This window comes from Pterocles gutturalis, unplaced genomic scaffold (genome assembly GCF_000699245.1).
Source record: "Pterocles gutturalis isolate BGI_N339 unplaced genomic scaffold, ASM69924v1 scaffold39972, whole genome shotgun sequence".
NCBI lineage: Eukaryota > Metazoa > Chordata > Aves > Pterocliformes > Pteroclidae > Pterocles > Pterocles gutturalis.
Window position 1 is genome coordinate 1 of NW_010114184.1, and position 17,044 is coordinate 17,044.

At 37.2% G+C, this 17,044-nt stretch overlaps 1 protein-coding gene across 1 annotated transcript in view; it reads right to left on the reverse strand.

Annotated features, from left to right (window-relative positions):
- Positions 1-283: 283 nt before the first annotated feature.
- The window catches only part of LOC104462703 (baculoviral IAP repeat-containing protein 6-like), a gene marked incomplete at its 3' end in the record, with an annotated part of 37,660 nt that continues 20,899 nt past the window's right edge, over positions 284-17,044 (reverse strand). The window contains exons 12-18 of the mRNA XM_010074760.1: positions 12,218-12,367; positions 9,685-9,910; positions 6,149-6,309; positions 3,323-3,454; positions 1,996-2,174; positions 1,294-1,424; positions 284-445 (exon numbers count right to left, since the gene is read on the reverse strand). Coding sequence (XP_010073062.1) covers positions 284-445; positions 1,294-1,424; positions 1,996-2,174; positions 3,323-3,454; positions 6,149-6,309; positions 9,685-9,910; positions 12,218-12,367 — 1,141 coding nt within the window. The remainder of the gene's footprint in view (positions 446-1,293; positions 1,425-1,995; positions 2,175-3,322; positions 3,455-6,148; positions 6,310-9,684; positions 9,911-12,217; positions 12,368-17,044) is intronic.

The following is a 17,044-nucleotide window of genomic DNA, read 5'->3' on the forward strand; positions in this document are numbered from 1 at the left end:
ATAAATATATAAAATGAAATTTATATAAATAATTAGCACTGACCTGATGCATAGTGCAAGAAATCGTGCGCATTTGTGAGCTATGCTCCGTCCAGCTTCAAAGAAGCAAACACGTATTATATCAGAGACATATCTACGTGTTTTAGAAAGCAAGCTGTCATTTCCTTCCTTTGAACTGTGAAAACAAGATGCATGCTTTAGAGAATCATATAAAACTTTATTTTTTCAACAGAGCTGCTACTGAGAAATAGGCATGCTAATCTAACCACGATTTCTCCCTTACCTGCCAGGTCCATTTGAATACACTCCGGCCAGCCAACAAAGTGTGTCTAGTACGAGGCTCTGAGCATGTTCTGTAGTCAGACCATCATCTGTCTTCTTGCAAAGAGTGGCGAGCAGCTTCTCATGGAACTCTGAAAACTGTAACATGGCACACCGTTGAACTCTACGGAGGAGGGGAAGGAAATGAAAAAAAGCATTATCCAATATGGCCATTCTCCCATTAAAGCATCCCGCCAGCTTTGTCTCAGAAGTGGCAAAAAAAAAAAAAAGCCTAGATGAGTAAAACCAGTACACAAGCATGTATGATACTTTCTGTACACACATTCCCAATCTTCCTATTTTCTCCTCAAAGAACTTCCTAGGTTACTTGATATTCAGTAACCTTCAGGGAATTTTTTTTCTTTTGCTATTAACTTATCTAGGAACTTCTCAGCCTAAACTAACTTTCATCACCTACAACACTCTATTTGCACATACCTCTTTGCAGCCTCTTCGACCTCTTTAAGCCCATTACAGCCAGTGCCACTATTGTGGCGTGGCAGTTGGTAACACAAATGAAATACTATATTATTTGTATTTAGGTCTGTAGTACAATCCAGAGACTTTAACCATTTTTGAGTAACAATGTTAAACTTGATTCTAAACTTTTCGATAAATAATATAATCTCTACTGTAAGAAACAAGACGCAGAAACAGAAAGGCAAGATACTTCCTTTAAAAAAAATCTGCTCAAATAATTTATCTAATTACCAAGAAAACTTATTTACAGTTGCCTTTTCAAGACAGGCAAAAAATCACTCAACATACAACTTCATGCATGGTGTTATTCTATCACAACTTGCACAGCACAGTGTCCTTGAACTCACAATTTACAGGTTTTTTTATATAAAATATGTTTATGAAATGACAACTTGAAACAATGGTTTGACCCGAGCTCTTCTGAGAACGAAGTATTTTATGAGAAGCGTAACCAAAGCTAGTATTTTTTACAACTAAAAAACATCCACTAACCTTTCCTTTGAAATGGAAGTTTTTTTAAATCTTCTAATTGTTACAGAGACTTCTTGAAGTAAATCACAGCCTCTCAGATTATCTGATTTCCTTGAAGAATTAGTGGCTTCAATTTTGCTAGATGGCTTTTCCTGATTAAAAAAAATAAATCATAAATCACACTGTTTTTGACTGCTTCATTTGCATACCTTGTTCAGTGAAACACATACAGTTCTCACTGAGTTTGAGCGTTGTACAAATATAGACTACTTTCCTTCACTAATTAGTTTAATAGAGAACATCAAATTTAACAATGTTCTGTAATTTATTATGTTCTAACCACTCTATTAATGTCCACAAGATGTACATCGTATCATCCAATCTGACAACTGCAACAATCAAGAGTAAAATACCCCTCCACAAAAATCTTCCTAAGGGTGAGGTGTATCAGCTACTAAAAACACTCATGGAAACACAAGTTTCAAAAACAAGCGCTCAGAATGGGAAAGTGGCAGAACAAACCTCTTCAACTAAATTTACACAAAAGAAACAACTTAAGAGATGTTAAACTCTGATTCTTGAAGGTGTTAACACAGTGTCAACCCTTTAAAAAGTATTTTTTAATGGATCTTAATTCTCCTAACAGCTGTTTAATTTTCAAATTCCATAAATTATACCGACTCGACAACTTTAACACAGCTGTCTTTCTTGGCTATTCATTACCTTGCCTGCTGCAACTTTTGCCAACAATGAAGCAAGGGAATGGCCCTTGTTAGTCTGGGGTTTTAGAGATGGTATTCTAACAACTGGTCTAATGCCACCATTGCAGATTTCTTCTGTTCCTCTGTCATTCACTGCTTTAACGTGAATTAAAAAGGAGCGGTACTTGCCACCAGCCATGCCTAGAAGTGTAAAACAAACAAAGCGGGGAAGGGAAGAGAATTTGCATAGTTTACTAGAGCAAGTTGTAAACAGATTTCAACTTCACAGATAATATGGATAAGCAGAGCTCAACTACATTAATCACAGTACTTCAGCATCGGTTTGAAAACTATCCTGTTACACAGCAACATTTGTCAATGTGAAAATAACTACAAACCAAAGTCTGAGTACAGAAGTAGGAGACACACTTTAGTCACTTCATGTGAATAGCATAACAAACTGGTTTACCTTTAACAAGCTTTGGACTTGTTAGTGTCAACATTCCAGCGTGTCCTGATAGATCAAGCCCAGTAGCCAACCATACTGGGCCGCAAAGTATATCTTCTTTGTGTTCCTCCAGAAATGGACACAATCTAAGACCTTAAAAAAACCATGAGTAATACAGACCTGAATTACTCGGAATTAAGTCACAAAATCTGATCACTTGCATGGGTTAAAAATACACTATGTCAAATTCTGATCACTAAGTACATAAAAACTCTCCACTGAAAAAATAACAATTGCTTGAGGTCCACTTTTAGTCATTTTCCAGCCCTCCTCACTCAGATCCAATCTGATTGCCTTTCAGAGTCTCTCTAACAGATTTTGTGAAAGAGAAGGGGTTAACAAAAAAGGCTACAAAAACAAGGACAGCAAGCCTGATGTGGCCAAAGGTCAATGTGACTAGTTATGAATTCTATACTAGCTGTTTATTATTTTTCTTGGTTTACAGCAGCAATCTCTACAAAAGCCAGGCATGCAAAGAAAAATTCTATGGAAGACTAGATAGGGAAACCAAGGAATATAGTGCTGGAACAGGGCAAGAGTTCAAGTTAGAAAGGTGCCATATCAATCTACTTTGTTTCTAAATCCAAATAAATACTAATAGTAATCTGCTTTTAAGCACCAAACTCTCCAGTAGTTTTTTGGGCTTTTCTGTGTGTTTGTACGCAAACTTTCAATTCATACAGTAAACAGACCAGTGAGAGAGGCCACTGAAGAGGACAGAGAAATTAGCCTATTTTAAATGGCTGAGAAATTTTTGCAGAGACATTTCAGTGTATCATTAAAAAAAGAAAAAAGCACGCTCATACTTCAAACAAAGTATAACAAGATAAAGGAAACTTACATTGTGGTTCCTCTACATCCATATACTGCATGTCTTCATTGAATTCAGCCAGTCCTGGTTTTCCATTCCTCTCCACTTCAGTATTATGAGCTGGAGATAAAGGAAATGTGATCTGTCTATCTACTGCTGCTTCTGGAATTAAAAATATTAGCAAGATTTCATAAACATTGCTTAAGGCTCACACAAAACTGAAGCAATAGTTTTCAGAGCAAACTTAGGAGCTTTCTGCCCAAAACACGATTTCTTATATAAGAACCACAAATACACAAAGGCATGTTTTTCATATTAGGATTGCAATTAAAGTTGCAGCAAATATTTTAATGACCTGTAAACAGCCTGCATTGCTTTAACACTGCCCAAATTATTTTTGCCTAACAATAAACTGCAGATTACTCCTAAGTAATTAGATTACGGTATTGAAAGTTTGATAATTTAAACTGAAAATAACTGGACAGCTCCTGCTAAATATCAGGCATTCTTTTGCTAATACTTAAGTACAGCTCTTTTTCAATTAAATGGTTCTCATGAACCATAGACAAAGAGGACATGCAAGCAAATAAACACAAAGCATACACAGTGAACTAATTGCCAGATCAAATACATTAGTTCCAAACCAGAAGAATTATGCCTCTGGCCTTCCCGTTATTACACACTACATATTTAACTAGTTCCGGGGTTCCCGTCATACAAAGATGACTGAATACACTCTCCTCTAAACATCTTCTTTAGGTCTCATTATCTTAAAATCTCAGCTTCTTTCTCCCCCTAGGGATGGAGAGAAGGGAAGGGTGACGGGGAGTTAACTGAATTTCAGTTTGAAGATTTTATACATTTTCAAGAGCTGTCAAACAATCCTGAATATTACTTCTCCCTGGGATTGGAACACTTTGATTAATATCCAAAACAGATATAAATTATCTAGGGTTTGTCTTCACTTATAATGAAATCATTAGTGCCCGATTACTTCATTCAATAGTGCACAGAAAAAAGTCAAATGTCATTAAGGTCCTTTTCCAAAACCCAAGAAATTGAGAAAGGGTAGGAAACAACTGCAATGCGTTAACACTTGAGAGGTTGTTGGTTAGTGGAGGCTCCCCAGTCCTAATGAATCAAAAAGAAACAAAGACCTTGCCAAGATTGCCTCGCAGGCGCTCCGACATCCCCCAGCCCCTTCCAAACTGCCTGTGTATACCCTGGCCCTCCCCTCCATGCTCTCTCCACCCTATTCATAACAGAAAAAGCAAATTCCACTACATTGCACGCAAGGAAGTAAAGTGTCACTTTCTGGAAAAGCTCTGTCGTGTCTTATGATCAGTATGCTGTACTGTAAAGCCTCTGGCAATTTATTTCACAGCCAAATCAAATGTCTTCAGAGAATTACCAACTCATGGAACTGTTTGCTCAGAAATATTTGAAACTGAAACTGAACACACCAGGTTCTGTTCAGAAGAGCAACATGGACTATGTCCTATTTTTTGCTTTGATAGAACAAAATTCTGCTCCATGATAAAATTAAGGTTTTACTTCAAGCATTAAAAAAGAAAGAACCTGCAAGAACACCTGTTGACTGCTGTCCTGCAGCACTTCTGCTAAAACCATCTTGTATCCTAAAAGAACATGCTTTTCCTCAAGAATATTACTATGCTAGAATATTTCATTCTTGGATGACCACCAGTTTATAGGATTTCTTTAAGGAGCATCTCCAGCACACTTTTTTTTCCTGTTAAACACTGGGGGATGCTACAAGAGTTGAGAAGTTGTATGAAAGCATGTCTTTAGTATGCCTGTATTTCTTTTTTAAAAAAACACCTCTGTCACCCTTGTTTAACTGGGCTGCTCTTACTTAGCATTTTAAAAAAAATAGAAAAAGAAAAAAAAAAAGAGCTTTTACATTCACGCTTGCTGTTCTCCCCAACACATTTTATGTCCAGCAGCCAATTTAATAACATCTGACAGACGGATTTCTCTGAAACACTGAGTTCTTAGAAGCCTTTCACAGAGAAGTGGTCAGATAAAGATAACCAATTAATGCCTCACTAAAAGGAAACGCTGCATGTGATACCTTCCATCCCTAGCAGACAGAGCAGCAGGACATGCAATGAACACTCTCACCACAGGAAAACCCCAATGGAGGCACAAACTCTTCTGCATCAAAGTGACTTTTCAGTTTATGCTACCCCCTCACAGGTTCCCTGAGAGCTAGGAAGATGCAGAGTCCAGCTAGGAGTCTTCCCAAGGCAAGAGCTCTCATAACTTTGACCCACCCGGTCAAAGCTGCAAGGAACAAAAGGCGAAATCATACTGCAGCTTTCACATAGCTTACTTAATGAGCCAGATGATGAGAGAATTCCCAAGGAAGCCAGGTTTTAACTACTGTCATCAGAAAAAGCCTTTGCTATTTTATCTTATGCATCCACGAAGCACTGGCAAATAATTTCCTTCTGTGACTTGGAATAATTTATTATCATTTTTTAAATATATCAAGAATTTAAAAGAGCCCCATTGGTTTCATCGGTCAATTTCTAGCATGATTTACAATTGACAGCACATTTTTTTAATGACTGTAGGATTCAAGCAGTACAGAACAGTAATTCAGTTCAACCTTTCTGAGCTATGCAGTTTTATTTTGGAACTCTTTACTGAGTTTGTTTCCCGAATTTACATTCAAACATGGTAAGTGAAAACAGACCATGACGCTGAGAAACAGATTAAAATGGAAATGAGTAAAACCAAAATATTTACATCATTTCAAGCAATTCTTCTAATACACATCACAAAGAACAATGAGTTTGGGAGAAGAAATAATACATCGTAAGTTCTTCTTACCATTGACCTTCCCTAAGCCTGGAGCTTTATTTTTCAGTAGAGTCACTTGAATTTGGGGAATGTTTGTGATGTTTGAATTCAAAACAAATTTGAAGTCCACGTGTCCAACCATACAGGCTTTAGGTAGAACCAGTTCAAAGACATGCTCATCCCAGCTGTTGCTGTCAGGAAAAAAAGAAGAAAATGATTCCGTGCTAAGAGAAAATTCAGATCTAGCAGGCAGCATCACCCACTGCACTCTCCATTTATGCACACTTTCTTTAACAAGAGGAAAAGTTTACTTTGCATTAGTCTACATCAACATAAATTTCTGTAGTAAAAGTCTTTCAAGCTGCACTTGACTACATTCATTTGGTGAAGGACACACTAAAAGCCAATTGATAAGAGAGTGCAAATCAATATTTGGGTAAAAGTAGCAGTGAAAAGATTCCCTATTACCTTAGTTACAGTAGGTTCCATATTACTATAAATACCAGTTACTCATTTGTGGGAAAAAAAGAAACAGGGGGGGGGGGAAATCACTAAAAAAGGATCTACCAACCAGTGAAAGGTACGGAAGCATGATAGTAACCACCTCGTCATCTCCAAAGCTGGCCTTCCCCATCGCTTACCGTTACACAACATCACTTTCCAGTGGTACAACAGCCATATCCAGGAGACTCAAAATACTAGTTTGAAATTATTTTTTAAATACATTTGATAATTTATACAGGATGAGAAGTGCTTCTTACCAACTGCACGCTCAGAAGCCTGCACTGTGCAAAAACTGGTACAGCTTTCTTTTAATGAGTCATGTTTTCCTTTTGAAGCCAGCTTTGGTTTACATCAAAAGTGTAAACTTGAGATAATACTTTCCCCTCAATGATCAGTTCCATAGTTTGATGCACTAAGGCTTGCAAAATATAATTCAAACCAAAGAGCAATTTGAATAAAACTAATCATGTGTCAATGTCACATTTAAAACAACTGCACTTCTTGATCTTCTCATTTTTTTTTTAAATGTAGTAACTTCGGTAGCCTGTGATTATTTAATTGTATAACTGAGAACACTAAGAAACTGACTTTGCTGCTATAAATATTGGTTAGATGCTTACCTAACATCTAAATTAGAAAAAGTATTTTAAATCAAATAATATGCTACACATCAAGTACTGTGCAGAAAATGATTTTCAAATAGATTAAGGAATGGTACAAACATATTTAATTCTTTGCATTTTTTACAGTAATATCCTTGAAGGCCATATCTTCCTTCGGAAATTATAAACGCACTTATAAGAGATTCCAGGTACACATAATGAAATGGTACACCAGCTTTCCAGAACAAGCAACACAGAAAAACAGTGATCTGGGGAGAAAAGACAGATAGAAGCAAAAGACGGACAACAGAACTTTCAGCTGCAGACCCATTTCCACAGTTTAAACACTGGAAAGCACATCAGTACGTAGCTTCTCCTTCTTTCACATATCTTCAACTATGTCTGCATAAGATGAATATATTAATATTTCCTTTAAACATTTAAGAAAAAGCCAGGAAACTGAGATGTCACTGTTTTATCAAGGCACACGAGGAATTAATGTACTTTTTTAAAAAGGATTAACCCAATTTAACATTTCAGTTAAATTACCACTAAAGGGGAAATACTGATATTTGGATCATTCACAAAGTAAACCAGACTCTGCTTTTTCTGTTTTCTTTTTCACACAGCCTTTTTAAAAGTAGGATTGAAAGAGCACGAGTATATGATGTCATTCCCTGAAACACATTTACAGGATTATCTCCTCCTCTCTATTTCAGAAACAAAAGAATTACCATACCAAATTGCATTACTCATTCATCTAACCCTGTAATCCCACATCTTCATAGCAATCAGCATGAGACACTCAAAGAGGAAATAAAAGGAACCTCATATCAAGGACCAACAAAATAATCCAGAAATCAAAAAGCTTCCTCCCAGATAACTTTTTATTAAGAGCTAACATTGCTCTCAATTTTAAGATTGTATATTCTACCCTATGAACAAAGGGACTGTAATGTAATAATTTTCATAATAAGTCATTTAGTAGCTGTCAAAAATTTCCATTACAAAGCCAAAACTTTTGACTTTTACCTCCTTATGTTCCAGTTTTACTTTGCAGCAGGCATAATTCTTTTCCTCTAATGAAACATATCCATAAGCTAGTGTTCCACCTATCACCTTCCAATTCACAGCTAGTACCTTCACTGTTCGCTTCCTTATATAGCCATGTTGGAGGCCTTTTACTGTTGCTGAAGACACTGGATAATCAATGTTTTTAACTGGAAGTTATTTTGCAAGGAACTACCTCCTTTCCACTTCTTACAGAGTATTTTGCTTACACAATGCAAAATCAAAAAATAAATAAAAGGTTTTAAAGCCTATAACATACCGCAAGTTTTTACCATAGCTCATGAACATTTAAAGCAAGTTCAGCCCATGTTAGGTGTCAGCCCTCGAAACACCTGCGACTACTACCTTCCAGACCTGTCTTCCCACCTGGAATGCTTCACTATCACATGCTAGCTTTCACTTATTTATATGAGAAGCTTTTTTCTTTCCCCACATATGATCTCTAGCTCCCCGAGCATCCTTTGGCTATTTAATTTTTTCCACTGTATGGGCATTTGGATGCTATGCAACTATCCAAATCTTACACACCAGGGGGACAGATGTGCGACAGCCAGACCCAAAAGATCTCACAGTGCCTTATTGCCCATGTCCCTTAATAAAACACACATGAGAACTTATATGTATGTTTTGTTTCTCCAAGCATTTTCCAGAGAAAATACGCAAAGCTACTTCAGGTAGCTTTTAATCAACTCTTCAAGGAGACTGCAACACTGCTGTTCTACTCTTTAGGATCCCAGAGGACTCCCAAGTTCTCATGCCATGTGTAAAAAAACTAAGTAGTATTACACATACCATGTCAGTGCAGTCAATTTCAATTAAAATATTGCCTGAATTTTATTAGAACTAGGGCTCTCTAATGGTTTACGTAAATGCCTCACGTACAAAAATTTAACTTCACATGAACAGGCATAAGTCCAGATTCTATCTTCACATTTTAAAATAAATTAAAATACAATTTTGTTTAGGACAGCTAATTAGTCATACTGGCACCTGCAGCTTGCATTTTCCAATTAAAAAATGTACTAAGAATGTGTGTATGCATAAGAACGGTGAATCAGACTTTCATAGAAACAATCAAGAATATCTGTAATTCCAGTGAATGTGCTCGTCTGGTTATATAATGAAATGGCAACACTTGGCAAACAAAAATACACAAATGCAAAACTTGATTTTTCAATTTGTTTCAAGGTCCACTAAAACAACTCTGGCAATATGACAAAGACCTACAACGCAAACTATCAGATAGGGATTATTATCTTTGAAAGTACATGTTCTTAAATTTGCACCCTACGTAAAAGCAATTACATTGCACGACGTTTGTGATTACATCAGCTATACAAACTAGTTAAGCAAAACACACATTTCTTTCTGCGCTGTTACCCTACCTACCTGTCTGTTTGTAGCTTCCAAGTTCGAGTATGCTGAGCTGCATCCCCATGGTGCTGCTGGTGCAAATGCTGAGGATGCCGCCTCTGCTGCTGCTCTTGCTGGACTTCTACCCAACAGGGAGGGACAGTGGCTGAAAACCGTGGCGTCAAGGTCTCAAACCGGGTCAGTTCCACCATGGACGTCAGTGTTTCAAGGGAAAATGGTTGGTCCACCAAAAGATCAACTCCTGAATAATTACAGAACATACATTAATCACTGCACAGATAGTTTTTCCAGAACATCCTATAAACAGTTTGAAATATATCCAAACTGCTACAGGTAAAATTAAGCACACATTATATGGAGTTTCTATAAAAAGCCAAACCAAACACTCACAAAGAACCCCAAACAAACAAAAAACAACAACAAAAAACCACCAAACACAAGCAACCAAACAACCCTAGCCTTGAAGCCAGGATCCTCTGAAGGCAGCTCATTTGAAATAAATTTTCTATGTACTGAGAGCTCCGAGCATGCTGTCTGGGATTCAACCAACATCAGGAAAAAGTATTTAACCAGCTATACTTTGATGATGTAAAGCTGATTAAAACATTGTTGACTCAGATTAAAAAAAAAAAAACCAACATGAAGTTTTAGATTTCATGAAAACAGACATATGGAATTACTATGCAATTGTAACATTTTTATCACTGTTTAAAACATTACTTTGGCACCCACTTATCAATATAGCTTGTTTTATGGTGGATTACTAGAATGCTTTGGAAGGCTGCCAATTCAGCTTAAAAGGGGGGGTAAGTGAAAAACAAACATGCTTTATGTAATGCACTTAAAAGACCCTGGGCCTAGACAAGTATTTTGTCTTCTTATCTTCATATTGAAGCCCTGTCCAGAGGAAACAAGGATATGAATTAAAGAAGTACAGAAAATTAAAAGATTTCAGGGACACAAAGCCCCAAAGAAACAGTACAAAGGAACTCTAAAAATAATCAGGTTTCCTCAGACAAAAAAAAATAAAATAAAATTGACAACTTGAGGGAAAATGAGATATGCACAATGTCAGTTTTCTTATATTTTGAGGATTTTCTCCTAGAAATGCATTTTAATTGTAAAGAAACTTTTAAAGAAAGGATGCTCCTCGAAAGGAGAAAGTTTGCTACCTGACTACTACTGTCACCACTCCAGGGGGGAAAAAAAATAAAATAAATTACACCAACACAAATACCATTCCCTCAGGGAAGTCAGAACTTAGAGACTATCTTGCAAATCAAGCCAGGTTGAAACCAGTATAATAACCAGATTACATCTTCCAGCTTGAGAGTAGAAAGGCATATGCAATTCTTCCCAAAAAGTGGAGAAGCTCAAGATGAGATACCCAGAGTCAGGCACAAAAAAAAAAAAAAAAAAAAAAAAATCACTCTCATTGCATCAACTATGATTTCTACTTTTCAATCTAGGAGGCAGGAAAGTGCTGAAGAGGTTGGAAATTAAAAATGCTTTAGAAATTTAATTTCAGTAATACACCAACCATCTTTTTTTTACTGCCAAATGTGAACCTCGTTGGCTAGATGACACTGCAACAAGAAGTGAGATCATAGCTCAAACTGCGCAACAATTCTGTCTTTGAGCAGACTGGATTTTTTCTGCTTCATTCTTCTTCCCCCTCCAACAGAAACTAAACATAACTCCCTGTTCTTCCTTACAAGAAGGGGGAGCCCCGCACATTTTCCCCCTTCTACCTGACTACAAAAAGAACAGCCCCTCTCACCCAACTGCTTATTTTCCCTAAGTGGGCCAGGATACAGGCAGCAGACTGGTGGCAGGACTGCTATATGAGAACTGCAGTAAAGACGAGACCTAAATAAGATGTTTAGGGTAAAAATATAATTTGGACAATTAGAATCAATTATTTCTTGCTGTCCAAGGCCAGACTACCTCTCCAGGAAGGAAACTAGTAGGTAAATGACAGCAGAAATTGAGCATAGCTCAACCCAGACAAGCTGCTAAAAACAACAATCCAAGAGTTCACATCATACTCTTAATTTATCAACAGCAACTGCACTGCTTGAAGTATAGCGACCATGAATTTCACTGTATGTAACAATGCCTGCAGAATATATTTTGTACAGTTTTAGTAAGTAGAGCTGTACAGCTTCTGCACAAAACTTTCACAATAATGCAATTTTACATACTGAGCATACGCTTTAAATTCCAAATAAAGAGTTCAAGCTTACTTAAACTATGAGGAAAACTCAGTGCCTGCACAGTTACCTGTTTTTCCCCATCTGCCACATTTAAAATAACATGTAGAGATTGGAAAAACAATTGCTTATAAAACAGGTTTTTTTTTTTAAATCAGGAACTGCTAAAGTGTGATATTTGTACAGTGACAGACACACAGCAACTATGGAACTCCAGGCACCAAAAAAGTATAAAGCAGCGTGATACTAAATAACTCAAAATCACCTTAATATGCAACTTCCAAAAATTCAAAAAGCATTTTTACTAACGATACATTTAAACACGTGCAGTTTACCTGTAATGCCTGGACTAGAAGGGTTAGATAAGGGCTTGGTGCCTTCTGATGACTGTTCTACACTTTTGGAAAGGGATCCATCTACAAGTATGTCAGCTTCATCTATGTCATCGCAGGTTCCTCCAATCTGAAGGAAATGAAGTTCTCCACCTAAAATCACAGACAAAAGATGAAAGTTTAGACAGGCATACAGCTGAACTCAACTCACAAGATTGGCTTGCAGCTGAAGCGCTCCACAATTATGACAGTAATTGTGCAGGACCTGAAACCAGTAAGATTATACAGGAATACTCCTTTTCCTTCACTACTACAAATTTTTTCAAGGTAAATGCAAAACAGAACTACAAAAATACTGACTCAAGTTGTGAATGGTACCAAAGGAAAAAAAGTATTAGGGCAGAGGGGGGTTAAAAGGTAATTAACTAAGGAAACCTCAATAGAAACCCAAAAAGCATAACCATTATGACACTTTCCAGACTCCAAATCATTCCTTTGAACAGAAAGGATTCCATCATGACAACCAAAGGTCTACACTACCTCATTCGTACAGGTTGCATAAATTTCCTTTAAAAGTTCAGTGTCTGAGAACTGGAAAGTCACTTGACCCACTGAACTCTCTTAACTAAGGGGCTCTTCACATTATTTCATCAAACCTGGAATTACAACGCTGATCAGGTCAACAATCAAAAGAGCAAGTCCAAAATTTTCAATGGACACGATGTTTTGATGTGACCTTGAAAATGAAGGTCACATTCGATGAAGATGCCCACTGTTCACCACTACAGATATACACAAATGAATTCTGTCATTTACAGAGAAGTCACTGAGAAGGAAGGCTAAATTTTACATAAGGTTGAGGGGAGGGGAAGGACTGTTAACAGTTTCAGAAGTTACAAAAATTCTAATTAGGATGATTTAAACAAAGAAGAAAATCCTAGGGTAGGCCTTCCATAGGTTTTACAGAAACAAAACCTTGCTTCTCAAACCAAGTTCCTGAGTTTCTGTCACTAATTAATAGCAGCAAAAAACATCCTTACCTTTTTGCCCATACTACAAGAGGAAGAGAGAGTCACAATCCCTGCACTCCTGAAAGAGTCCTGCACTTTTTCAAGAAAAATCCTGTGCTAAACTTGAGACATCTCACTTTCTCAGATTTGTTCTTAAAAAGCTTCTGCAAAGAAGTTTATAATGAACCTCAGTTATGCAGTATCAGCCTATAAAATTATTAGTGCTCACGCACACTTTCCAAAACCCTGCAGGTAGCTTTGCTTCTGTACCACAAAGGAGCCATTTGTTCTCCTGGAACATCCAAAGATGACCTTCTGATGATGCCTAATTATTTGTTTCAAAGATACCATAGTTCCTATAGTCAAATAGGAGGGAAAAAAAAAAAAAAATCTGTGTGAAAGTCAGTGCTGCTAGTAAACATCATAAGTAGTAGTTTATCAAGACTCCTCTACTTGCATCACTTTGACAGAGGCGAGAAAATGCTTCTGTTGCGTTACCAAGAAGATATGAAAGCTGTCACTGACTCAGTGATCACAAAGGAGAATGACTGGAAAGCAGCATCATTATATTTCCTGAAAATAACAGGTAACACATTCAAAACATTGTTAATTTAATTGTGAATTGTTTTAAAAATCTGCAATTTGCTTGGACTCAAGAACATGGAGGGATTATACAAACAGAACATAAGAATCATAAATCCATCTAAATAAATCCCAAACTTCTTTCTGGCAAAAGAGTTATTGGTTCCAGGAAAGCAGCACTGGCACAAGCTAGAGAACATGTCAGAGACCAGGCCACTGCGGTCAGAGCCAATCTGGTGAAATGTTCAGTATCCTGCACACATCCTGCACTCTGGCAGGAGCCTGGAAGAGTGACACAACTGTCGGTAGCAAATCACACCACAAGGACATAGCTGAACAACAGCCGAATAGTTAGAGGAATTAAGAAAACAAAGCCATACCACAGGAAATTATCCCCTAAGCAACTTCCAGTCCTCCTTGTCTCACCACTGGGCTGTAGAGAAAGGGTAAGCTCTAAACATCATCGTTCAGAACACCTGAAAAATGCCCTCAAGAAAGCTTCCCTAAAATCTCACTCCAAAAGAATTTACAACTATTCTTGGAGATTTCAGCTGTAAAATTCCATCACAGCTTATGAAAAAATAGCATGCAATTGAATAGGGACAAGCGAAAGTTACTATGCCTAGCAAGAAATAATGAAATGCACTATTACGGGATGAAGAAAAATCAGCTAGCCAGCAATTCTGTACAAGAGGCTCTTGTGAGTCAGAAGATAAACCTGATTCAATTTCCTGCTCAAAGATGCAAACATCCCACTATGCATACCCACACATGGTATGTACAGACTGCAGAGATGCTGAGGAATTATTCTGTTCCATTCAAATACATCTCTAGGATTACTGTGTCAGATTTTGGGTATCTCATCAAGAAACATGTGGACTGACTTGAACATGTCTTTCAGAACGGGAGTGTAAGAGTTGTGTATTCTTTTTTTTTCTTTACAAGCCCATGAGGAAAGTTTAGAAGGACCAGAGACATTCAGCTTAAGAAAATTAATGGCTGGAGGAGGACAGAACTTAAATAAACTCTGCCTTCCCCTCTTTTTTTGAAGTAATCTCTTTGCCGTGTTCATAAAGGATAGTAACGACTCCAATCAGAATGCTAGGGAAAAAAAATCATCATCAAGGACAGCACGCAGTAGAAGAGTAGGCTGTTAAAACTTCATGTTGAAGATCTTCAAAAACCAGCTGATCAGTACTCCTCAATGGGTAAGTGTAATTGATCGCGACAGTGATGATCTCTTAGCATCACTTCTAACACCAATTCCGATGTGGAAAAAACTTGACCTCTCCCCAGTCTCATTAGACTCCATTGCTTATGAAGGCAGAAAACTGGAAACACCAAATTGATTCCTGAACTTCAAATACACCAATATTGGCTGACAAAGCCTAATAACGTGGAAGAGACAAATAATATATCCAAACAAAACCAGAAGAAAGCTACAGAGAGCAATTAAGACACTACACACAACTCAAGAGCAAGCAACCTGTTATAATTGAAAGCTACAAGATTTGAGGGAATCAAGTCTGAAATGTATGAAACTGCTCTCCAGTTCTGCCAGGCCTGCAGACAACTCCCTTTGAAAACACCAAACCCCAGTCCAAAAAACCAACTTTATCCAACAAAGGGGAACAACTAGAAAAACTCTTGTTATAATGTAACACTGCAGGCAAGAATGTATACAGAAAGAACATTAAAACAAGAATAATCACAAAACAGCTAAAGAAAAAAGTGCTTACAAATGAAAGTGTAAAACAATCAGTAAGATACAGATTGTGATGGGTTACATTCAGCGCTTATAGTTGTCTTTTACAGCTTCCAACTCTGACTAATTCAGAAACTGGCAATATCCAAGAGAACTGATCCAATGTGATCTGGGAATCGCTATGTGTGAGAAGCTGATTATGGAACATCAATCGGAGCCGGGTCTTTATGTCTGTCAGCTCTGAAGCAACACAGGCAGAAAAGAGAACTGCTAGAATGCAAAAGCACTAGTTCCTCTTTCTTACAATGAAAACAAGTAAAAAAATTTTTTTCCACCCTGCTTTTCCCCAGGCTACTTCTAAATAATAATTAAACTGAAAATGTAACTAAATCAACTTAGGGAACTAGCGAAGAACCACTTCTTAAAAATCAAATTGGCTTTCTGTTGAGAAAGTTTTTGCTAGATGTAATGCAAAGACAAATCCTAGCATTTTCAACAGGACTCAACAGGGAAATGATTTACTGGAAAACCTTCACTCAACACAGACATTTAAAGACTATATTGGTGAAAGAAGTAGATTACAAATTTCACTTGAGCACAATCCAGGAATGCTTCCCTCACTAGAAGAAACTCAAGCACTCAAACAGATCACACAGACTTTAACACCTACTCAACCAGCCTGGCAGGGAAGTACCTGCTTCACCACACCACCATGAGCATTTCCACCTCCTGTAGCATGTGTTTGAAATGCCACCTCACTTTCCTACTCAGTAATAGTTCTTCCGAGAGCTTCAAACACTGAAGTTCATAACTTGACAAGGAAGAATATCAGTAGCAGTGAAAGGTAGAAAATCGACAATTCTTAATGATCTTTTAAAAAATCCTCCAAAATACTTCCAAATCTTCTACTTAACATTTTCACTTACGTCTTTGTGCTAGAAGCTACTTGCTAGAAGGATGAACGCTGAATACATCAGTGAATATAGCTATTCTACTTTCAACACATATTTTCCTAACGCTGTCAGACTGCAGGCACCATCCCACAGGTGGTTGTAAATACAGAGGAGCAAACACCTCAAAGTGAGTTTGGAAGAAGCCTAAGAAAATGGCATTTAAGAAATTAATAAATAAGAATAATAAATTCATCCGCCTAGCAGATAAGCAAGCAATTTTACCTACTTGGAGGAGAAAGATTAAAGGATGATTAGGATCCAACACAACAAAAAATACGCAAAACCTATTCCTTACATCAAGTTATTCAAAGGCACCATAAGATACAGGATAAAAAAGTTATATTGATAGTTGAGCTTTCTGATTTTTCTTTTAGTATTCCTGAATTTTACGTATAGTTATTTATAAACATTTACGATCAGGTCATTCTTTACAAAGCTTCACATTTTGGCATAAATGTAAGGACTCTGAGGCTCAGACACAACTAGTATCAGACCCTTAAATCCAGATTTCTCATGGATATTGGTCCCTAGATATTTATGATGGCTTTGGACTTAATTTCTTAAAAGTTATACCAGAAGA